This window comes from Drosophila innubila (genome assembly GCF_004354385.1).
Source record: "Drosophila innubila isolate TH190305 chromosome 3R unlocalized genomic scaffold, UK_Dinn_1.0 2_E_3R, whole genome shotgun sequence".
Lineage (NCBI taxonomy): Eukaryota > Metazoa > Arthropoda > Insecta > Diptera > Drosophilidae > Drosophila > Drosophila innubila.
The window spans coordinates 27792067-27817240 of NW_022995380.1; the positions used below are offsets into that span (position 1 = coordinate 27792067).

A 25174-nucleotide genomic window follows, 5' to 3' on the forward strand; every position below is an offset into this window, starting at 1 on the left:
ATAATTTATAGCAATTGAATAAAAATGATTCATGAAATGCAAAATTTCTTTCAATTAACTATTCGTAGTAAAAGGCAAATGAGATACTCTATTCACAAATCTGTAGCACTGCCAATTGCATCATTATGTTTGATTCATTCTTAATTCACGCACATACTTTCTTTTTCTTGATATTTTTATACCCTGAGCCGATTGCAAAAAAGGGTATATTGTATTTGGCAGAATGTATGTAACAGGCAGAAGGGGGCGTGGGAGACCCTATAAGGTATATATATTCTTGCGTAAGATCAACAGCCGAGTCGATTTAGTCTTGTCCGTTTGTCTGTCCGTCTGTCCGTCCGTCTGTCCGTCTGTTTTAACGCGTCGATCTCAGAGACCATAAAAGCTAGAGCCTCCAAACTTAGTATGTAGGTTCCTGGATACCATAGGCAGATCAAGTTTGTCTAATTTTTGAATCGGACCACTATATCATATAGCTGCCATAGGAACGATACGTCGAAAATGAAGTTTTAGTATGGAAAACTTCTTGGTTTTTCGAGATTTCTCGACCAATCTGAATCAATATACATTTGGGCTTGTCTTATACATCCTGATCAAATTTGGTTCAAATCGGCTCACTATATCATATAGCTACCATAGAGACGCTCAGTCGAAAATCAAGTTTTAGTATGAAAAATTTTAATGTTTTTTGAGATATTTTAACCCAACTGATAGAATATGCATTTAAAGTGGTGCTATACATCCTGACCTAATTTAATTCAAATCTGTATAATATATTACATAGCTGCCATAGAGTCGTTCAGTGGAAAATTGACTTTTAATACGAAGTACCTGTGCACAGGGTACCCTAATGTCAAGCGTGCTCGACCTGGGCACAGGGTACCCTAATGTCGAGCGTGCTCGACTGTAATCGCTCACTTGTTCAATATATGAAGTCGGTCATGCCTGTTATTAAAACGTATAGAGTAAATAACAAGCAAGTTTATGACGCATGGCTCTCAAAGAAAGTCAAGCGCACAAAGCAAGCAAAATAAAGAAATTAAGATGAAATAATCATTAACAACGAATAGTTAGTTTGTCCAAATTAGCTAAACAAGTCTCGGTCGACATTTGACGATGAATTTATCTGCGAATATGTATGTCCAAGGCACGCGACATTTATCTGCCTAGTAATTATGCAGTCAGTCTGTGAATTTTCTTTTCAGCTTTGGGAATTCATTAAATGGGGATCCCTTGGTGACAAAATTAGCCGCACGTTGCGCTACAGTGAACGCCGTGCCACAGAGGAAAGCGAAAGTACCGTCCAATGGCTGGTTGGGCCCAGCTGACCGAAGCTGGGAAGAATTTCGACCACAAATCGTGGGGTAATTAGAAAAAGTCAAGACAGCAGCAAAACCTAAACGCGGCAATGACTTTGGGTGCTGTGCGTAGTGAAAGGCAAATGGGTATAAAAGACAAAGCCATAAAATATGTTGATGCAGTCGGACAAGTGTTCCCCAGATCATTAGACGTACTTAGTTAGAAACCTGAATCAACGCTTTACATCATGCTGCTGCTGAAAACCTTGGAATATCTGTTTTACCTGCTCTGGTTCTGTTTTCTATGCAAATATGCCCAGGCAGCCAGTGTACAACCCACAGAGCCGGCGCCAATTCAAATGGAAACCTTACATCCTCCCCAGAAGGCGCCAACATTGAGTATGAACGAGTGCGAAGCATCATCGTTTAGTTGGATGTGTCTGAAAATTGAATTCGTCAAAATTATGGAACGCTTAGCGGAACAACAGGAGCTCAATGTGCTACCCGGAGTCAGCGTGGTTAAGGATGAGAATGCAACAGAGCTGAAGACATCAGAACTTATGGCTGGTAGGATCAAAAAAAAAAATAGAGAAGAGTGAAAATCATTAATGAAATGTACAATTCTTACAGAGGTAGCACGCAGTTATCCCAGCGATCCCAATACGCGTCTCAATGGATATATTCTTGCCAAGATGCAGAATCTTCTAAAGACACGTTTCCTGCGCTTTCGCTTAATGGATGATACCAATTTGACTGAAGGTCGTAAGAATAAGTTTGGTAAAAAGGGTGGAATGGAGGCGCTTGTGGCCGCTGGTGTTATGATGAAGGGCATGCTTATGGCCCTGGGACTTGGAGCCATTGCATTGATGGCTGGAAAAGCGCTGATGACGGCGCTGATGGCGCTAACACTTTCTGGAGTTCTCGGCCTAAAGGGTCTGGCCGGTGGTGGCAAGTCGACCACTTATGAGATTGTGGCCAAGCCCATCTACACATCCAGCCATTCCCATTCCGTCAGCCATGAGGATGGCCATGGACACAGTGCACACTTTGCACCAGCCGGAGCAGGCGGAAGTGGCAGTGGCTATGGTTATGGAGGCTATGCAAGGTCATTGAACTTGCAACAAGCCAGCCAGCTGCAAGCGTTGTAGATGCTTTCGAATTAATTACATATTTATCTTATTTATAAACCTATTTATTAATATTGTCTACATTGAAACAGAATTTTGAAAAACCAAATGACTTTTACTGGGTAGGAAAGCGAATCTAATCAGTAGACCGTGGATATAACTAAATTACACTAGAATAATTGCAATGATATGCCATTGTACCAGCAAATACTATAAATAAGAGTACTTTCAGTACTTAGAAGTATTTTGCTTTTATCAAAATTAAAATGCTCAAGGCTCTAATTTATCTGTGCTTGATCTCTATGCTTATTGTCTTACGTTCCGCCGGCAAAACACCACCCAAAAGTAAGTAGAATCTGGCTTACGAGTATTAGACAAATAACGTTGATTCCATCTATCTCAGTTTGCCACGAAATGGGCTTATGCCACAGGAGCTGTACTGTGGAAATTGTTACTTCCAAGAACATCTGTCCAAGAAATCACAAATGTTGTTTGGGATTAAGAATGTCAAAGAGTTTAAAAACTAAATATTAATAATACCACATTTAAAAAAGAATCTACGAATCTAATTATAACAAAAAGACAACAAAAATTTGTAATCTCAACAACTAAGAGTCACTGGTGGAAAAATCAAACTGCATCCTGATCCTCATCACTATAATACAGGTTTGTATCATTAAGAGGACTTAAAATAGTATGCATAATCAGCACTACTGATAATCAAACTACATTCTTGCATAAAGGAATCTCTTTTAGCCTATTAGGTGTATCATTGTAAAATATACTTGATTAATAATTCAATTAATTAGTATTAATTAACATAGTGTAAAATTCAAAGCTCGTATTTTTATTTCAACCACAATTCTTATAGCCATGTATGCACAAACTATCTATTTTTATATATAATATATACATATTGATTTATAAAAATAATACAGATAGATAGACATTGACGTAAACATTAGTTATTTATTAATGTTCGAAACTTCCCTCGAACAAGCAGTATGACAATAACTATCAAAATACAATTCCCGTCATTTAAAAATGAATGAAATATTACATGCACTGCCAAATAAATCTAAATATTCGTCAATACTTTGTAACACCCAGATGGTCGACTATGTCATTTATTTACTGTCATACGCACATATTTATAATCAATCCATTAGCAAGTTTAAAGAGGTCACTAAAATCGCACGAGCCAATTTTCAATTAGCAGATTAGCTAATAAATGTTTAATTTCTCTTCTAACCCAATTTATGATACGCATGATTTTCACATATAAAGACAATCAGATGGAAGAGCAAATCAGTTGTTCTAGAGTCGCAATGAAATTGCCATGCAGTGGTAAGAAAAAAAGAATTTACAGTATTTTTAGGCGTACTTACTTATTATTTTTTTTTTTTTTATTTACAGTAATATTCTTTGTGCTTTGCACATCCTGGATTTGTGCAGCGGAGCACACCATTATCCCTGCAGACTTGGAAGACCGAATTCATTCAACGGAACCAGTAACAACTGAAACAACAGCAGCAAAGGATTCAGATGATCTGGATATCAATGTTCCTGCCAACATCACAGAAGAGGATTTAGAGCTTACACTGACACAGGAATCAGAAGCTACAAATGAAATTGAACCAGAAGTTCGTCCAACGAAGAGACCAAAACGTCCCCATTCCAATAAACGTCCAGCCTTCGTCGAACACAGGCCTCAACATCACCATAATCCTATCACAGTGCCTGATTCATGGCCATATTTCCCAGTTCCCGTTCAAATTCCCTATCCTGCACCATGCTCTTACCCACAACCAATTTACTATCCAATGCCTATGTATTCACCATACTTTTTCCCTTCCCAAATCCATGCATCTGAAAAGAAAAGTCCCGACAGCAGCTTAGAATCGAATTCCGCAGAGTCTGGAGAAGAAATTAATGCCGAGGAATTGCTGAGAAACGCTAATTTCTGGAACAACCGATTTGCAGACAAATGGACTGACAAGAATTCTACAACAACTGTAAGACCCACTAAGCGTTTCCTCATCAGGAATTGGGCAACTAACAAATTAAATAGAAAAACAACAAAAACAACTACTAAAACAACAACGAAGAAGCCAGTTGGACTATAGTCACTTAGAAATACTATTCCATTACTTGTACAACAATAAAATATTATTTATTATATTATTTATTATTACAAAAATAAAAGAAAAACTCTTACATATATTGCGGACATGATTTATCTTTTATAAATGCTACCTAGAATTAAAAAAAATAGTAAACTTCGGAAATTGCTTCTGCATTGAAAAAAAACTTGTCCATCCCTGAACTGTTCAAAAGTTATACTGATATACGGTTAATATTTTACCTGTTATCTGTTTCAATTTCATTTACATAATTAGAAAGTTGACAAGAGTAACATTTGGTTTTGGTTTAATTTATTTAATAAAAAATTAGCAAATTTAAAATAAAAAAAAATACGGATCTGTTTGTATTTTTTTACGGAAGACCATAGTATAAATACCACTGATACGATCCAGGCAAATCTTAGTCTCTTCAAAGCCAGCATGAAGCTACTTTACAGTGGTAAGTTGTTTATTTTTGGTAGAGTTGGTTCAATATTCTAATAGTTTTCTTTTTAGCAGTTTTAACTTTACTACTTTGCATCACATGTATTAGTAGGGCCGATGAATTGTCCAGTCAAGTTAAAACAGCATTATTTGATGCAAATAAAGCGATCACAAAACAGTCACATTCAAATAATGCTGGTAGCATAATACAATATGAATATTCTCCTCAACCTATCGAAACAATCACATCAGTAGAGAATCTTCGACTTAACGAGCATACAACAAATCAACAGCTGAAAACCTTTTTTAAAAGAAAACGTCCACATAAAGTTAGAACCACAACAAGAAAGCCACCAACACAACCAACGGAACCAACGCGATGAAAATATTCTACACTTGAAAATATAAACACGAGACAAAATCATATACATAATATTTTGTGTATTTTTTAGGTACACGGTACAAATATTAAATTTATATTTATCAAGCAACAAAAATAAAATAAAACTTGTTGTGCACGGTTTATATTTCTTCTGTTTTATGTACTAATTTCACAGACATTATTAGAAAGTTGGCAAAAATAACTTGGCATTTTTGCTTAGTTAATTAAAAATTAGCAAATTTAAGATTTAAAAATACTGCTCTATTTGTCTTTTTAATAAAAGACCATAGTATAAAAATCGCTGATACGATCCAAAAAGAACTCAGTTTATCCGAAGCCATCATGAAGCTATTCTACAGTGGTAAGTTGACTTAGTGTGAAAGAGTTGGTCTAATATTCTAATAATTTCTTTAATAGCAATTGTACCATTATTACTGGGCATCCCATGTATATGTAGTGCCAATGAATCTTCAAGCCAAGTTAAGTCCACACTATCAGATGAATCTAATGAACCGAATGTGAAAGACTCACATTTGAATATTGCTGTCAGCGCATTTCAAAATGAATACACGGACTTATCCCAAACAACTGAAACAGACCTTTCAGAGGAGATGCTTCGACGGATCGAGCATACACAAAATCAACCACTGAAACATTTTTTTAAAAGAAAATGGTCACAAAAGTTTAGATCCACAACAACAACGCCACCAACAAAACCGACAGTACCAACGGTACCAACAGTGCCAACGATTCCAACTATACCAACTAGACCAACAAGGCCAACTAGACCAACTAGGCCAACTAGACCAACTAGGCCAACTAGACCCACGGTACCAACAGTGCCAACGATTCCAACTATACCAACGGTACCAACTATACCAACAGTGCCTACTGTACCAACTATTCCAACTAGACCAACAATACCAACTAGGCCCACGGTGCCTACTGTACCAACTATTCCAACTAGACCAACAATACCAACTAGACCCACGATTCCAACCATACCAACGGTACCAACTATACCAACAGTGCCTACTGTACCAACTATTCCAACTAGACCAACAATACCAACTAGACCCACGATTCCAACCATACCAACGGTACCAACTATACCAACAGTGCCTACTATACCAACTATTCCAACAATACCAACAATACCAACTAGGCCCACGGTTCCTACCATACCAACGGTACCAACTATACCAACAGTGCCTACTGTACCAACTATTCCAACTAGACCAACAATACCAACTAGACCCACGATTCCAACCATACCAACGGTACCAACTATACCAACAGTGCCTACTATACCAACTATTCCAACTAGACCAACAATACCAACAATACCAACTAGACCCACGGTTCCAACCATACCAACTATACCAACAGTGCCTACTGTACCAACTATTCCAACTAGACCAACAATACCAACAATACCAACTAGACCCACGATTCCAACCATACCAACGGTACCAAGTATACCAACAGTGCCCACTGTACCAACTATTCCAACTAGACCAACAATACCAACTAGGCCCACGGTACCAACTATGCCAACGATACCGACGGTACCAACAGCACCAACAGAGCAAACTCCACCAACAGTACCAACAGAGCCAACAGAACCAACCGTACCAACGGTACCGACAGTACCAACGGTACCAACTATACCAACAGAGCCAACTCCACCAACACTACCAACGGTACCTACAGAACCAACAGAGCCAACAGTACCAACGGTACCAACAGAGCCAACAGTACCAACGGTACCGACAGTACCAACGGTACCAACTATACCAACGGAGCCAACTCCACCAACACTACCAACGGTACCTACAGAACCAACAGAGCCAACAGTACCAACGGTACCAACAGAGCCAACAGTACCAACGGTACCGACAGTACCAACGGTACCAACAGAGCCAACAGAGCCAACTCCACCAACACTACCAACGGTACCTACAGAACCAACAGAGCCAACATTACCAACGGTACCAACAGAGCCAACAGTACCAACGGTACCGACAGTACCAACGGTACCAACAGAACCAACAGAGCCAACAGTACCAACGGTACCGACAGTACCAACGGTACCAACTATACCAACAGAGCCAACTCCACCAACACTACCAACGGTACCTACAGAACCAACAGAGCCAACAGTACCAACGGTACCAACAGAGCCAACAGTACCAACGGTACCGACAGTACCAACGGTGCCAACTATACCAACGGACCAACTCCACCAACACTACCAACGGTGCCTACAGAACCAACAGAGCCAACAGTACCAACGGTACCAACAGAGCCAACAGTACCAACGGTACCGACAGTACCAACGGTACCAACAGAGCCAACAGAGCCAACTCCACCAACACTACCAACGGTACCTACAGAACCAACAGAGCCAACAGTACCAACGGTACCAACAGTACCAACGGTACCGACAGTACCAACGGTACCAACAGAGCCAACAGTACCAACGGTACCAACTATACCAACAGTGCCTACTGTACCAACTATTCCAACTAGACCAACAATACCAACAATACCAACTAGGCCCACGGTTCCAACCATACCAACTATACCAACAGTGCCTACTGTACCAACTCTACCAACTAGACCAACTGTACCAACCAGACCAACTGTACCAACCAGACCAACTGTACCAACCAGACCAACGGTACCAACGGTACCAACTGTACCAACGGTACCAACTCTACCAACAGAACCAACACTGAGAAAATATTCTTCACTTTAGAAAATTAATATTTAATAGACATATACTAATGAATAAAAATAAATTTTGGTGTACTCGTTTAAACTCTTGTTCAGCATTAATCAACACTCAAATCAATGTTAAAAAAAACACAAATCAATTTAAATTAAAGTAAGGGCTTTGTACCATGCACAGCTTAATAAAAGTAAAATAAGTATTTCGTATGTTTTCTTACTGATAACATTAAGGGCCGGTTTTTTAATGTCTTTTTAAGGGGTTTGATAACTATACAACAGATATTTTGACGTAAAATTTATAGAAATCAATATCAAATTTGAATTTATCTATTTTATAAAATTAAAGGAGACATTGAAAAAACGGCCCTAAGCCTTACAATTTGTCTTAAATCTAGGAAATTTGGAAAATATAAGAGTATACAAATATCCAGTATGTTATTTTTTTAGAAAAATACACGTAAAATATTAATATAAACAATTTTAAAGATACCACGATAGTTTAATTTCATTTTGGATTGTTTTGCAGTATATTTTGTTGGGAGTGAAATATAAATTTGCATACTTTTGGGCGGTTATAAAATGCTCTCTTTGTTGCACTGAATGTGAATGTGGCGAATGAAAATCTCAGGCACCCAAAGTTGGCAATATCTTGCGGTTGGAACCTGGTTGTTTGCGACTTCTCGTCTCAGTTGGTGCTGAACACTTGCCGACAAACGTTACCCAGTCGCCGCGCTGTGAGTGTGTAACAGCAACAACAACCACAACAACAACAACAACAGCAACTGTAAAAGCAACAGGCAACAAGATAAATAAGAAGCACAAAACTCATAAGCCAAACCCCACGCCAAAGCAAAGCCGCAACTGTAAAAGTGAAAGATGCCAACGTCGGTCGTAACTTGACAAGATTAATTCTTAATTTGAATTTCGTGAAAAGTGTTTTTGTCTGCCGCAGAAACAAGCGAAAGTGACTGTTAAAGTAACAACAACTGCAACTGAAATATTGATAATTACGAGTCAAAATTATGCGTTAATTGTTATTTATAAATGTGCGTGAATACCTTTTGCAAATGCGTGTGTGTGGATAAGACTATCAAAGTACCTATAACGCAATTTCGCTAACAAGCGTAAGTAAAAGCCATATCAAATCATCGAAAATGCAAATATTTGACCCAGTTTTAAATGCAGTCAGCCAACTTGCTGCATGACCAACAAATGAACAGCTGCTGGACGAGTCGACTACGGGCCAAGGCTGCAACATTGCCTCCGTTGGCTGCGGCCTTTCCGCTTAACAACCAACAAAAAAAAAAAAACTAAATAAACAAAAAAAAAAGAGATTAAAACCTGTTCTCCAGTCTTTGAGTCTGTCTCTGTGATTGCATTTCTCCTTTAGAAATTACAAGCATGTGCATATAAAAGTGAAATTTGTGTGTGCCCCTTGTAGCATGTGGCATGCCACATTGTGATTTGTCTTCATAATGTTCTGAGTAACCGATTCAGAATCTCAGTTTCTGCCTTGTCTCCCTTGACTCCCGCATGAGTTATTAGCGCATGCCAGATGACTATCTCCATACGCTCTAATAGCCAGGAACAGCTGCCTGACTGCCTTCCTGATCTTACCTCATTCAACCACTAAGTTGGACTGTTGGTCGAGTTGGCGTGCCGGCAATACTTTGTTGTTTACCACAGTGTTTGCATATGAGTATGTTCTAAAAACCATGTTAGCCATTGCAGCGACAAATGCAAATACTCTTTACTTGGCGTGTCTAAAGTAAGTTACACTTAACACCATACTCTAATTGCAAACTTTTTGTTACTTATTTGCATAAATTGCACAGATTTTATAGCCCTTGCAGCCAACAAACAGATTGAAAGAACTTTTCTACATAATTAATTAGGAACAAGCTAAAGATTAATTACTTTCTCAGATATTCGAATAAAATGATTTATTAAGCTATCTCAATGTTAAACTCAGTTAAATTTAGTTGGTATAAGCAATAAATGTGTTCAGCTACAACTAACTAATAAAGTACTAGATTTTTAATTAACTTTTATAAAATTGTATAAAGAACGTTAGAACTAGTTTGACTTTTTTTGAACAAGTTAATTTTATACCAGCCTCGACTTGATGATAAAAGAATACAAAAAAAATAGAATTTTCTGTTAATAAATTACTCTACAGAAGATAAGGAATCAATAAAATAAATAGCTTATTTGATTCACTTCAATTCATATTTTTGCGAAACGTATAACTATTCAATTTTAAATTTAACTCTAAAAGAAATTCCAATTACCTTTAGTAAAAAATTCAACTGAATTAAATACTTAATGGAATCTAAAACATCAGTTTATTTTACAAATGTCATGCTTAAATTACACGACTCTCTCTCTCTCTCTTTCAAGGGTAGTCATTCAATAAATGGGAATGCAAATCACGCAGTAAAAATGTGTAAAATGTGACGATTTGGTTTTTATGGTCGCTTTATCAACACGTTTTTTCAGTTAAGCTTCACTTATCAAACAAAACATTGGAAATACTCGTAATATGATTTAATGCGTTGCACTCGCCTGCACATAAATGTGCTCGTAAAAATTAAGCCAATCTATTTGGGTTTAATAAGCCATTAGTAAGTCGGGTTGGTTAACCGCAACGAAAGTGAATTTGCTTTTGCTGGCTGCTAGATTTCTCTTAACGCTAACTTAAAGCACAAACAGATAGCAAATAAACCAAAAGCCAACAAAAAAAAAAAATAAATAAAAATAAAAAAAACTAAGACATAATTTATAAAAATATTTGCACGCTAGACGCGATCGGCTTACAAATTGCCACAAAGAGATATAGATACACACCCGTAGAGTAGATACACGCATAAAGTGAAATTAGTAATCTAATAGATTCATTCACTAAACATGCGATTAATGCTGAAACTGAAAGTTAACAAACTTATTTATTAAAGCTGGCTCGATTTACAAGTTGATACAATTTAAGGTTTTACATAACAACAAGTAAAAAAGCAATCTGATTCTGTCTGCGTCTATACTGAGTAGATATTACGTAGACTGCTCAAAAAATTGTCACATAAAAATGCAATAAAAATCTCACTGAAATGCTGCCAGTGGCAGCTCAAAGCGAAAGCTTGTTACCAAATTAAATCTGTCTTGACAGCAGTTGGCCATTTCAAGTGCCATTATGGAAGATTTAATTAAATCATTATGGCAGAGTGATCAGCTTTTTAAGTGAAAGCCACAAAAATCTTAACAAAATATTACACTTTATATAAGCATGCAAGTCAGCTAATCATCAAAAGCGTAAACTCACGCAAGGTTCTAGTTTTGTGATGTCATCTCAGCCGCTGACCTCTGACCGCTCTGGTGATCCACCTCAACCGTTAGTCGCTGACTCTGACTGAACTCAAGCCAAGCCAAAACAAAAGAAAAATACTCTACTTACTTAATAATCATACCATCATACGTAACCAAATGCTTGTAATTTGTAATTGTGTTCTGCTCGCCCGAAACTTGTTTCTTTGACCATTATTTTGAAGACATTTGTTTCAGTGTTTTATGGCAATTTCATGTCCGATTACATAAGCTAACGCAAAGCGGTAGTTTTAAAGAATGTATTTTTAATATGAAAAGACATAATAATGTCGCTCGTTACTTAAAACACATGACGTTGATAACGTTACTCATACGCCCCGTAGAACGCTCATTAAAAATAATAATCATAACTCAAATGCCATGTGTGCTTGTGTCTATGTGTGTGTGTGTGTATTCCCTTTCTGCAGGTGTGTGCGTTATTTAATGTAATTGATTTTGTTACACTAGACGTAATAAATAACTTTGCGCATTACACAATTTGTCCAAAAGCATATGTGCAATTAGACCAAATCAAATAAAAGGCATTAAGTATGCCTAATTAGAGCAAATTGACAGTGTAGGGTACAGTAGGTCAAACAATTTATTATACACAAAACAAGTCTAATATAAGAATTAAAGTTCTCACCTTGAAACTATATTATATTCAATTTATTTTATTCATTTTATATTATAGATTTTGAATTACTTTGATTCAAGGTGCTATGTTGAAATCCCTTTTTAGACGTAAGGTGTCCCCTTTATTTAAAAGTACTGCTAACCTAGTTAAATTTTGCTGGTTTGTTATTTAAAAAAATAACTCATTTAAATTTTGGCATTACAGTAAAACTCGTTTAAGACGTATCTTAAAGTGACCGCCACAAAGAAGAGCGAACATCAACCACGTTCAACAGGCAGACACACTGCATTTGAAACAATCACAATTAACTGGAAAATGTAAACAAACAGAGGCACAGCGGCTAAACAACTTTCAGCCAACACCAGCAAAAGCACAACGAAGCTGGCCGAAAGAGACAACTGAAAGAGACCGACTACAGTTAGCGCAGCGGAAGAATCTCGCTGAACTTAACCAACTATAATTCCGACTATACGACGAAGACGATGCAAGGCAAAAAAAACTGAACGACAGCAACTGAACTGTTGCCGCTAACAACTTAACGAAAGCTCACAGTGAGAGCGTTTTTAACCGGCGGCTTGGCCTAGCTTGGCCATGATCTTGGCTAGCACGGTGAGCGGTTCAGTCAGTTGTCGGTTAGACGCGTTCGCATGCGCACGCTGTTAAAATATTAAAGCGTAGATACAATATCTAAGAGATACAAGATACAATATACAAAATACGCGGCAACCGTTAGACAGTAGGTGTGTCTTGCGCATAGATGAAGTAATTGCAGGTTGAACGGCTTGTTTAAGTCTGGGCTAGTGTTTGACTTTGGTAAGGCAAATAGAAAATGTGCTAAATGCAGCAGCGAAATTGCAAACAAACAAAAAGGCTAAAAGACGAAAAGAAAGCAAGATTGTTGCGTGCCACGCAGCGCCAAAAGAATTTGTGAAATTCAGCATTACAATTTACAATAACATAGAGAGTGCCAAAGTAAATCAATCAATGAAATTGTGCGAATTGTGTTTGCGTGTTAATCTGGTTTTGTGCGGAACATTTATAAATTGATTTGATTGAAGCGCCAGACAATTTGGCCCACTAAAAAAGAGACAAAAGTTGGTTATTGTTTGGGCCAACGGTAGCACAGCTGCCCTGAGCACGTAGCCCAGTTAATTTGCCAGCCAATCAAGCGCAACTTAACAGTCAACTGGCAACGTTAATTGACCAATTACTGGCTAAAAGTGTAAATTTGCCAGCCGCAGAACAGATGAAATTGCAAGTGCAAGTGCAATTGAAATTCGAATTGGAATTGTAAATGCAAAACCTTTTGATAGACATTAAAAACTGGACACTCTATAATTGGTTGGCAAGTGAGAGCCAGTGCACATCCTCAATGCAGACTAATAGAAATCGCAAACACAGCTGCACCACATTGGCAAATATGTCGAAGAACTGGCTGCATCTGTTGCTGTTGGCCATGCTCCTCGGCCTAATACAGTTGGCCAACAATGTCAAAGCGGATGAAGCTGCTGCAGCTGTTGTGCAAAATCAACATGGTCTCTCTGCAGCCACGACACCTTTAACGCCTGAAACAACCACAGTATCAGCGACAGCGACAGGAACAGAGGCAACAACAACAAGAAGCACACCTGCTGAGCACTCTGGGGAGGATTGGCAGCCGATTGTGAATGCAACTCGAGCTCCACACACACAGAAACGGAACAGCATACGGAACAACGGAAGCGACTCGCTTTTTTTGCGTTTTGCACGTAGTTTCTCCAGCGGCAATGAGCTCTGGGATGGAATCATACGCGATTGCTACCTGAGACCCGACATGTCCTGCTTTCAGAAGAATGTTTACACGTACTTGGACGGTGCTCTGAATATGCAGGATGTTAATGTGACACAGCGTCTGAAGTTCTACAAGAATCAAGTGGAGTACGAACCGGATAATGAAATCGAAGAGACGCCAAACGTGGCACGATCCGGTAAGTTAAACTTATCACCAGTGCTGTCAGCTTAGCTAATTAATTGCTAAATCTAGCAACTTTTAAAAAAATTCGCCACTTTTTTTTTCAAAACTGCCACAAATCTAGCAATTTTTAGTTTTTTTTTAACAATTTTAGCAATTTTATTACAAAACTAGCATTTTTCATTTTTCTTTAGTATTTTTGGATTTTTTTATACCTTTTTGAAATTGATAGCACAAATTACGATTAATAATAGTTCTCAAAAATATCGAAACTTGTATTTAACTTAATAGTTTGATTATATGAACAACTTGAAAGTGTTTGCGCACTTTTTTGCTGTGTTTTGTGATTGGGTTAAAATGCCAAAAATATAGAAGCACTTTTTTACTTGACACATATTATTGGCAATGATAAGTATGCTGATCTAAGTAAAGCTGACGAGTTAGACAGCATTCTTTAGTTAAATTTTAATATAAATGCTTAAAATATGAAATCATGTTCCTTTTTAATTTAAGTATTTTCAATTTCGAATTTTTTTTCTTTAATTCATACATATATTTGTTAAAAACGAACATTTTAATGATTTAGCATTTTTTTGTGACAATTTTCACATAATTATTAGCAATTTTTAGCTACTTTTTTCCAAATCTAGCTATTTTTGCTTCAGAGATTCTAGCAGCACTGCTTCTAACTCTGAATGCAGTACAAATTAAAGAAATTATATCACAACTCTAACAAATACTCGTCCAGCTTATGTAAGAAACCGGGCAGCCCTTGGCTCATTTCGCTTTCATTTGATACTATATGTGGTATTTGAAGTTTTTTGTGAGCTTGCGAGCTTTTGTGATCAGTTTTCACATCTCGGTTGGCATTCGATTCTTTGCATTCGTTTTGTTTACATTTTTCTTGGCACGTTCACGCTGTTAACTTTCACTTGCTGAGTTTTGATTTGATTTGTACGTATTTTTAACTCACAAAAAAAAAAAATAAAATAAAATCTTGGACTCTCATTCGTATGAATCACGGCAGCTGATTTCTTTTAACTCATGCAACACCAACTACAAAAATAAACTTTAGCAATTGAAAGAGCCAAGTGTTATGCAAGTTTTGTGCATCGTTTTCTGAGAGTTGGTTTCTAAATCTTCCGACAACTTTCATTAGCACAGAACTGTCAGTTTCTTCTCACATTTCGCCAGTCATTTCACTTACCTATAAATCTTTCTCTTTATGCATCCGTGCAGCCAGTCCGGAAACCCCCATCGAGGAAGTGTCCAATGCGTTGTACGGCAAAACGATCAAATTTGCAATGACACACGATGTGGAAGTTAAATTACCGGAGATTATGTTCAATGGTGCCACATTTCGCATTTCCCCCCGCGCTATTGAAGGTAATGGGGTCATTGCCAAACTGGAACTGATACCCAGACAGCTGGAGCATCCTCGCTTTGCTGGCATTATCAAGAAGAAAATCGGTGAGTCAACAAAACACACTCAACATCAAAAAAAAAAAATAATAATCCCAACTGGCCAATTCAAATGGGAATAGCTTTCAGTTTCTGGTTACAGTGAAAATTGCATTTAAATAATTGACAATCAACTTTCGTTTCGTTAGACAAATTTCTACGCAATAAATTGCTGCTGTCTTTCATTGCATTGGTGCTGATTATTAAGATCATCAAGATCAAGTTATTCTGGTTGTTACCAATAATTATTGGAGTCGGTGCTGCCAAAAAATTGCTGCTGAAGTTCCTGCTCTTCCTGTTCCCCGCATTGTCACATCTGTTCAAGCTGTGCTCCTATTATCAACAGTCCTATCACGGCACCAAGTACCATCATCATCATCATTTGATCAACCATCATCACACGGTATGTATGCAGTTTAATGAAATAGTTTTCTATTTCAATCACTCTTTCACTCTTAATACGTATATGTCTCTCTCTTTGTTTTTTTATTTCTTTGTCACTTTTATCATCTCTTTTCTTATTATTTTGCTGCGCACGGATTTGATTTTTTGTTTTCGTTTAAATGTCAACGAGCAGCGTGAAGAATTTCATTACAGCCCAAAGAGGCTGAATTTCTTTCTCTGCCTGTCTGTCTGTCCGTCCGTCTGTCTGTCTGTCCGTCTGTCCGTCTGTCTGCCTGTCAGTCTGCCTGTCTTTCTTTCTGTATTTGTCAGTGTGCTTCTTTTTCTTATTTATGCCACACACGCCCATAATTTGACTAGATGTATTGTCACTGGGCCTTTCATTTCATAAAAGGTAATTAAAAGAAAAAAACACCATGGCGTATGTGTAATGCATAGAAACTGAAATTTTGCTAATTGAATTTCGCCACAAAAAAAACGCTCTGAAAATGTGCAGACGCTGTCTTAAACTTAAAGATATTCGACTACACATTTAGCGAATTACGTTGGGATAACAACTTAACATTCCATCAAATTGAATCCCCTCATTTATAGCTGTCGCTCACAAGGATTAGAGATTAGACTCCCACTCACAAACAGACGCCACTCGAACTCACAATACATCCTTGCTGATATTTATGAAATATTCACTTGTGAATATAATATATAATCATAAGTAGGAGCATGTTGGTTCGTCGCAATGCCAATGACAACAGCCCAAGATAATTGCAGCTCTTGGCGCGTATTTTGTCTAAGCTCTGCAGATAAACAAGACTGTATTCGTATGTTTTCGACTGGATAAAATTAAAGCCAACTTAGTCAACAGCTGGAAGCCAAACGGCTAAATATTGATCAGTCAAACAACCTCAATAGAAACAGCTTAAATTGGGTGCGGACTAAACCAGTTTCTACAAGTCTGTAAAATGATAAAAACAATAAAAAAAAAAACCTCTAACGGAATGCGAATGCAAATGGAATATGCAGCATAAATAGGGAAGAGAAATTAAATGAGCTTCATAAAGTCAAAGACTTGGTGGTAGAATTTAAGACTCATTTTGTACAGGTATTAGCAGCATTTGGCTTTAAGCACAACGTGTGTATTTGAGTCAAGTTCTGCAATAAGCCAACTGTCAACCATAAATAAAAGAATGTCTCATGTATACAACATACGCGTATCTCATCATTTCACTCACTTTGCCTGTCGAAATCTGAAACGCATGTCATCTGTTAGTGAAGTGCCAAAATTGTCACCATTTTTTTTTTTTTTTTTACTTTTGAGAGTTGGTAAAAGTTGAGTCCTTTGGCAGACACGTTAAGCAGTAAAGTGCGTATATAGCGACATGCACCCCAAAAGGGGAGCAGCTATAAAATGAACAGTACGCTGATAAAAAAAAATGTTCTAAAATCAATATTTTGGTCTCAGAACTAAGATTTTTGGTCTAAAAAATGCGTCGAGAACATCCATTTTTAAATTTACAGGACACATCTTGATTTAAAGAACATCTTAAATTAGACCAAGTTCTTATTTAAAGAATAAATGTTCTTAAAATTAAAATCAAAATACAATTATTTTTTATATTTATAATTCTTTTTTTTTAATTTTGATTTATTTAAATTTTATTCTGCTTAAGTAATTCAAAAATAATCTTTTTTTAAGAACAAAATATTTAAGATGATTGTTCTTGATTTTAGAAGTTGGTATTTTTTTTCAGTGTACTCAAGTTAAAAGTGCTCGCATGAAAAATACCCTTTAGTCAAAACGGAGTTATTTCAAAACTTGTATACATTCAAAAAAAAATTCAAAGGGTATAAAAAATTTGTAAAATGAGATTTTCAAAACTTTATTAACTTTGCAAGAAATTTCGATTTCTCACAAACCCAATTGTACTCTATGTCTAGTCAATATTAGTTAAAGTTTCAGTTCAGTTCTATGTTCCGCTAAAAGCCACTTAACTGCGAACTGTCTGTCGTTGGTTTTTTTTGGACACACACATACAAATATAATAGCATAGCAAAAGAACGCGTATTTATTATTTACGACTATTTAAGAGTCATTGAACTACATCGATATTCAGCTCAAACACTCATCGAATGCTGGCTATAAATAGCTATAAGCACAAAGGGCACTCAAATCACCAAAGAAAAAAGTCTCAAAAAGTACATCGAAAAGAAATGAATGTCACATTACTTATGTAAGCGAAACTTAAGATCTAAATTTAACACAATGTTCCTCTGTCTATATTTGTGTGTTTAAAGGTCGTGCCGCCATGGCACAGTGGTGAGCATCATGCGGTGCCGGATATCATATACACACATCCACCCAAGGGACATCCTTCGGCTTTTTTGCATGGCGCACCCGTGCATGAGACTTACGGTCCTGGGCCAGGACATGAGCACTTCGAGCCCGCTTGGGAGAATAGCGGTCCTGGATTAGGCTCTGAGTAAGTTGTGTCACACACGAACACACAGCATTTAAAGCACTATGTGTACGTGTATTTGTCATTCAATGTCTGTCTTTAACACATCTGTACTTGTACATCACATGCAAACACGACTATCTTCATCACAAATAGATACATAGGCGATATTAATCGCGCTGCACACGTTGAGGAAAATGCGCCTTACTTTAAGCCGCACACAAATGATGCAAATGAGTTGCATACCTGGGGCTTGGGCACAACACAGAGTTACGCAAATCAACAACCGCAAAAGCAACAACAGCAGCAGCCGCAAACTTGGCCAGCTACCCAACAACAAAGGCCGCCCACACTTCAAAACCAGCAACATCAACACCAACAACAACATCAACATCAGCATCCACTTCAAAATCAACAACATCATTTTGGTTTTCAAAAACCGCATGCCTCTAGTCACAGCTTAAATAAATTACAAAGTCTGGACGAACAAAGGTATCACAACAGTCCAGATCCGAAGTTTACGCTCAGCATCAGATGCACAACAAGCTCACACACAAGCTAACTAACACACACATATAACTATGCTTCACACACTAAACTGAGTATATAAACTCTATAATTGCCTAAGAACTTAACTAACGAACTAACAATGTTTCAAATTTGAATTTAAATGCAAGCACAACAACAACAGCACATATTTTTGGTACATGGACAATTAGAAATTTATTCGGTCGTTTAACAAATTCAATTTGCATTTAACTAACATTGCCGTGTCTAAATCCATTCTCAGCTCAAGGCCATCCTTCACACAGCATAGTCCTGTTTACGCAGCAGGACCCATTCGACAGAATGTCGGATCCGGACCAACAGCTGCCCAAATTGCCGCCCAATACGAGCCGGCCCGCAACAACCAACACCAGCAACAGCAACAGGAGCCTCAGCTGTCGGTGAGTATGAACAAGTGGGCGGTTACAGTCGAGCACGCTCGACAGTAGGATACCCTGTGCCCAGGTACTCTGTACTGAGCTTGATTTTCGACCAATTGTTCCTATGGCAGCTATATGATATATAAACCCAATTCAACCAAATTTGGTCAGAATGTACACGACCAACTTAAATGCATATTCTATCAGTTTGGTTAAGATATCTCAAAAAACAAGAAACTCTTTCATACTAGGACTTAATTTTCGATTGAGCGTCTCTATTGCTGCTTTATGATATAGTGGACCGATTTTAATGAAATTAGTTCAGGATGTATAATAACAGCCCAGATGCTTTTTCTATTAGTTTGGTTAAGATATCTCAACAAACAAAAAACTTTTTCATACTAAAACTTTATTTTCGATGCATCGTTCCTATGGCAGTTATATGATATAGTAGTCCGGTCCAAAAATAAAAACAAACCTGATCTGCCTATGGTATCTAGGAACCTACATACCAAATTTGAAGTCTCTAGCTCTTATAGCTTCTAAGATCGACGCGTTTTAACAGGCGGACGGACAGACAGACGGACAGACAGACAGACAGACAGACGGACATGGCTCAATCGACTCAGGGTATAAAAATCTACAGAACACGTAAGAGCATGTGTGTCAATAAGTTGCCATAAAGCTAAATTTGATGAACACAACAATGTACTTGGACTAGCTAAAAGATGCTTGTCTATCCTGATTGCCAAGCCATAAGCCTTTAAATATTTATTGACAGATGATGGTGTTACCACCTAGTAAACATTTTCAGTAGCACCTGTGAAATAACATCATCAATCAAGCAGCTGCATTTTCACTTTAACTCATTGTGTCGTTAATAGACGTCTAGACTAGCTTATGGGTGGATGTATTGACAGTTTTCTTTAAGCTTAAATAGTTTTATTTTCCCTTAGTTATAACTGTTTATTTGTTTGAGTGTTTAGTGTCTCTTGAACAGTGTCTCTGGCAAATTGCAAATTGCAAATTGCATTGTCGTGCGCTGTTAAAGTGTTGGGCACATATTTTCCTTTTGGCACTGCACTGGGTCACTAGCTGTTTTCACTTTCAAGTGTCCAAGTGCCGAGAGTACTCATGTGAGAAGAAAATCAACAACAAACACTGGCATAACAAAACCCTAGCATGTTAACTAAGCCATAATTAAAATGCACTTTGCCATGGCCAACGTAGAGGCAGCTAAATTGCAAAATCACTTGCTGTTGGGCTTAATTAAATGAGTTCATATTTGGAAATGCTGTTCAGGCAGGGTCACGGTTGACACTGATGATGAAGAAGGCAACAGTGCGTTGAGAAAGTATGTCAACGGCTCTTACACATCTGCCAGCCAACTTCGAGGGTTGTCCATTGAGTTTTGAAATTATACACTGTTGTAATAAGAACTTGCATTTCTCATTCTATTATGAACCCAAGTTATTTTTTCTTAAACTGTTTTAGCCCTTTAACCAATTAATTAACTTAGGAATCATGTTCAAACCCGTTCCCAGATATGACTATATTAGTTGATTTTTAAGTTTAACTAAACCTTTTAATTGTTTTCTCATTTATACAGCCGTTATTGGCAGCACAGCTGAAGGAGGCCATTCGAATTCAGGCTGAACAGCGCTTGATCCAACAACAACAACAGATTCTGGAGCATCAGCCGTTTGTGCAGGATGGACAGGTTCGAAAGTCGATAAAATGCAACAAAAACTGCTCACATTGCTAATATATTCCCTTTCTTTTTTCATTTCACTTTATAGCCGCTGTATCCACTTAACTACGATCCATTCTACAGTCCGATATTGCTGAAGATCGATAAAATCATAGAGCAGCTGGGCGTCAAGAATGATCTGTGCAAGGAGCGCATCGTATGCAACATGTACAAGGATCCGGCTACATACAGTCCGCACAGCAACTTTATATCCGCTGAGCTCAGTCGGTATGTATAGTAGGGTGCATCGATTTTTTCGAAAAAAAAAAAAAAAATTTTAGACCAAATTCGTAATCTACGTTCAATTCTAAGATGTTCTCACCACGAACCCGTAGTTCTAAAATCAATTCCTAGTTCCCGCGTTTTAAGTTGAAAAATTTATTTTTTCAAAATTGTTTTAGCATATCTTTAGCATTATTAGTCGGATACTGACAAGATTGGTGTCAAAACTCTTGTCAGGAGCAGGACTTTCAAAACTATTTACAATTATTATAGAATCAAAGGACTAGTTGTCCTTAAAACATAATTTTTAGCTAAAAAACACAGAATTTTTCAACTTGGTTCTTGGTGAAAACATCGTAGAATTGTCCGTAGATTACGGATTTTATCTAAAATTTTTATTTTGCGCTACCATTTTTTTTTCGATAAAATCGAATCACCCTAATGTATAGTATCATATTGCAATACAACTTGCTTGCCAGCTGGCTTTGGGCTGTGACTTGGTTTAGTTGCCCAACGATGCCGCTTGTAATTAAGCGTAGAGTGTTATAAATGCATTCGGCTCTTTGAACTATTTAATGCTCTAATAGTTACAAACACAGAACTCCAGATTGTAATGTCAGGCAGTCAAAAGCGTCAGGAATGTCACGCCATGTCAAATTCTTGAATCTTTCAGTAAACTCGAGCATTTTCACCAAGTGAAAACAGAAACTGAAAAGCGCAGCCGACAAGACTTTTCAATAAATGAGCAAAACAGCGTGAAGCGAGAATGAAGAAAGTAACAGTATGAGTAGATACGAGTTTATTTACGCACTCATGCTAGTATGCATGTGAGTCATTTGTCACAGGTATCTTCTTTCATTTTCTTTCTGTCAATTGAACTGCATGCTGCCTGTTGCATGTTGCCTGTAGCATGTTGCACACTGCACATGGGCAGTCGAGTGAAAAGAAAAGCCAGCGGCGTCAAAGAGCGCGTCAACTGGTGCCACCCACACAAATCATTTTCACAATTGACTGACGGTCAGTCAACAGCTGCAGTGCACTCATGCGTATTGCAACACGACAAATGCATTTACAAATTGTAAACTCTATAACTATCTACCACAAGCATTTGTCGAATAAGCTATCATTGTTCATTAAATTAAAATTATCTCAATGCATCTCAATTAGTCTATAATCGAATCTAGCTTATTTCCAATGCTAAAATAGTCATTTCCATATCAAGAGATGATTGCTTTTTCAACACCAGAATGTAGGTTTAATTGGGTTCTGTGTAGAGTTGACCGCACTTGTCTAGGACAGACTATTACTTTTCCTTTGCCTTTGTCATGGTTTTGTACAATTTCTCATAGTTTGCATTGTTTTGTATAAAGTTCTCCCTTGTTGTAAAATTGCGAGACGTCGTTACCATAAATTTCATAGGTTTGTTGACATACCACAAGGTATATGAAATTGTGACTGACAGCGGCGACATTGTGGCATACTTTCAGTGTCGCTTGGCTTAGGTGGCGTATGCGTATTGTGTGATTTATCACAGTTTATGTTAATGACACATCATTAATTAAATGCGTCAAGTGAGCTTTAGTATTCCCAGAAGGACTCAAGCAGCAGAAGACTAGACCTCAAAGTTTATTCGGAGCTAAGCAACCAACAATAGACAAAGAAAACAATGATCACAATTTTGACCTTAAGCGGAATATTAATTAATATGCTTTTGATTAATAATTGGTGATAACTCTTAAAGCAGACACTGAAATTGCTTATCATTTGAATACAGAAATAATAGATTAGACTCTCTGGAGTATTTATTAATTTCAAATTCTCTAAATTATTAAATTAGTCTAATGACACTTGGCATACAATTAATTGAAAATAATAACTACGTACAAGGAGCCAAGACGATTTTTGAAGTATTTAACAACCTTACAGTTCTAAAGGTTACTGGCCTTTGCACATATATCAAACACATTTCCATATCTCTTGAGTCTCTTAAGTCTCTTGACTCTTGACTTAAGATACCAAGAATTCATAAGTTTTATTCATACAATCTCTTATGTTATTGTATTAAGTGACATTGTTCGTGTTATGAAAAATGGAAATGTATTTATTTGAATATCCGACATAACAATATTATTAAATTAGTTAAGAAATCAATATTGTGAGAGCAATGCATGATAATAAAATGATACATGAGACGTTCACTGCCAAAGTGAATTTATTTTGCAAATTTTTTTCATACTTGCCACAATACATTTGATGAAATAAAGTGGAAATTGTGTTACAAACAACGTTGCGTGCTCAAATGCACTGGGAGAATAGATAGAGAGAGAAGTGGAAATTTTAGTACATTCACATAGAAAGCCATTAGCTCCTTTACAGCCATGTCTGAAGTAGCTGGCGCTTTTGTTTAATAGCCCTCCTACAAATTGGTTTTAAGCAGCTGTTGAGACGTCAAACTCCAAAAGCCAAAACCCAAAATGAAAATGCCCAAAGGCTTTTGCAGACAGTTAAAGCCCAATGAGTGGCAAGAATATTTAACGAGAGGTGGGAGTAGTCTGCCACACACACACACACACACACACACACACACACAAGGAACTCTCACCGCCAAGGCAAAAGTTGTTTTATCAAGGATATACGAAAGTTTAGTTTTAATGGCAAAGTTAATTAGCTGAGTTCCTGTCAGAGTTTGGAATCAGCTGTTCTTCAAATTAATTAATTAAGCACAATTTTGTATTTTTTGGTCTATTGCAGAGACACCAGCGAACTGGAACCCGTCACAAATGCCAATGAGGCAGTGCGTCGCTTTTACCGGCTTATACAGGCAGCCCGCGATGGTCAGGAGCAAAAGGATTGCCAAAGCCTCTATCCACAGTGCAATATGCCAACAAAATGATAACGATTCATTTGAGAGCAGCAGCTGCTTTGAGTACGAGCAATTTTTTGAGTCAACATTTCCTTGTTAAATCGAACTGTGAATATGCGAATATTTTTATACATAAATTAATTGTTAATTTTTATTTATTTATTTATTTTACTTTTAAAAAAATTTTACTATTAAAATGTTTTCTTTAACTGTAAGCATCGAATGTAATGTAAACGGATGACCACATAATAGCCCAATTAATATTAATTCTGATTTTGTTGCAACTCTTTCAATATTTATAATGATAATTTACACCGATATTAACATTACAATTTTACATTAATGCGGCAAGCTTGTTATCAAAATGCATCTCGGATTATATCGAGAAATGCGTTAAAAAATGCACAACAAAATAATGAAATCAGGATTTTTATTAATTGGCAGACTGTCAGTCGTGGGTATAAAATTAAATAAAATATACTATAAATTAGTTCATAAAAACATTGTTGATTAAATTTTGTAGCCTGCAAATAAAAAAGTTCAATAAAGTTACACATTGTATTAATTAAAGAATGAAACAAGGCAGCCACACAATCTACAAGTGTATGCAGAGTAAATAAACGAAGAAATAAATTAAATAAATTGTTGAATACTGTAACTGTATTTTTATTCCGAAAACCCATTAAAATTTTCCAACAAAATATATGAGTTTATATCGAATCTGTGTATACAAAAGTATATTTATATTTGCCTTTTTATGGAATTTACCATGCTGTGAAATCACTCATACGCAGCGTATACGTAATAAGAATAACTGCCTTTGCATAAATCAAAACTTCAAGGGCAGTAAGAGCAGCGTGTGGCCAATTGTCGTAGAAATAAGCTGATGTCAGAATGAACAGGAATTCATTTGCATAAATATATTTATTAGCAAACCTATTGACATTTCTGTGTGCATGCTTTGATGTCTTAAAAGTAACTCAAATGGAATGAGAGAAGAAAATAAATTCTGAGCGCAATTAACACGCAAAAGGCAGGG

The 25174-nt window shown here is 37.0% G+C and overlaps 3 protein-coding genes and 1 long non-coding RNA gene across 6 annotated transcripts; all 4 read left to right on the top strand.

Annotated features, from left to right (window-relative positions):
* Positions 1–1546: 1546 nt before the first annotated feature.
* Positions 1547–2446, top strand: LOC117789512. The gene is made up of 2 exons (XM_034628544.1): positions 1547–1865; positions 1929–2446. Exons 1-2 carry the CDS (start codon positions 1547–1549, stop codon positions 2444–2446), a joined length of 837 nt encoding a protein of 278 aa, XP_034484435.1.
* A 1307-nt stretch (positions 2447–3753) lies between these two features.
* Positions 3754–7996, top strand: LOC117789513 (sporozoite surface protein 2-like). Its single transcript, XM_034628545.1, has 4 exons — positions 3754–3772; positions 3842–4068; positions 6909–7859; positions 7934–7996. Exons 1-4 carry the CDS (start codon positions 3754–3756, stop codon positions 7994–7996), a joined length of 1260 nt encoding a protein of 419 aa, XP_034484436.1.
* Positions 7997–8798: 802 nt separating this feature from the next.
* On the top strand, positions 8799–12973 carry LOC117792299. 2 transcript variants are annotated; one of them, XR_004618157.1, is made up of 2 exons: positions 8799–8844; positions 12309–12973. It is a non-coding gene; the product is annotated as an uncharacterized LOC117792299 (long non-coding RNA). The 2 variants fall into 2 exon arrangements; XR_004618156.1 differs by lacking the exon at positions 8799–8844 and adding an exon at positions 9200–9234.
* Positions 12974–13195: 222 nt separating this feature from the next.
* LOC117792298 lies at positions 13196–24587 on the top strand. 2 transcript variants are annotated; one of them, XM_034632369.1, is made up of 9 exons: positions 13196–14071; positions 15295–15525; positions 15666–15919; positions 18214–18398; positions 18531–18866; positions 19165–19321; positions 20910–21020; positions 21100–21278; positions 24024–24587. In XM_034632369.1, exons 1-9 carry the CDS (start codon positions 13399–13401, stop codon positions 24163–24165), a joined length of 2268 nt encoding a protein of 755 aa, XP_034488260.1. In that variant the 5' UTR covers positions 13196–13398; the 3' UTR covers positions 24166–24587. The 2 variants fall into 2 exon arrangements, with proteins under 2 accessions (XP_034488260.1, XP_034488261.1); XM_034632370.1 differs by lacking the exon at positions 18531–18866.
* The last annotated feature ends 587 nt before the right edge of the window (positions 24588–25174 follow it).

Coding starts and splice junctions, on each gene's coding strand:
- LOC117789512 (XM_034628544.1), top strand. CDS start 1,547: ATGCTGCTGCTGAAAACCTTGGAATATCTGTTTTACCTGCTCTGGTTC. Junction 1,866..1,928: donor GACATCAGAACTTATGGCTG/GTAGGATCAAAA, acceptor CAATTCTTACAG/AGGTAGCACGCAGTTATCCC.
- LOC117789513 (XM_034628545.1), top strand. Junction 4,069..6,908: donor CAAATGAAATTGAACCAGAA/GTTCGTCCAACG, acceptor AATACCAACTAG/GCCCACGGTACCAACTATGC. Junction 7,860..7,933: donor CAGAGCCAACAGTACCAACG/GTACCAACTATA, acceptor AATACCAACTAG/GCCCACGGTTCCAACCATAC.
- LOC117792298 (XM_034632369.1), top strand. CDS start 13,399: ATGCAAAACCTTTTGATAGACATTAAAAACTGGACACTCTATAATTGG. Junction 14,072..15,294: donor GCCAAACGTGGCACGATCCG/GTAAGTTAAACT, acceptor GCATCCGTGCAG/CCAGTCCGGAAACCCCCATC. Junction 21,021..21,099: donor CGTTTGTGCAGGATGGACAG/GTTCGAAAGTCG, acceptor TTCACTTTATAG/CCGCTGTATCCACTTAACTA.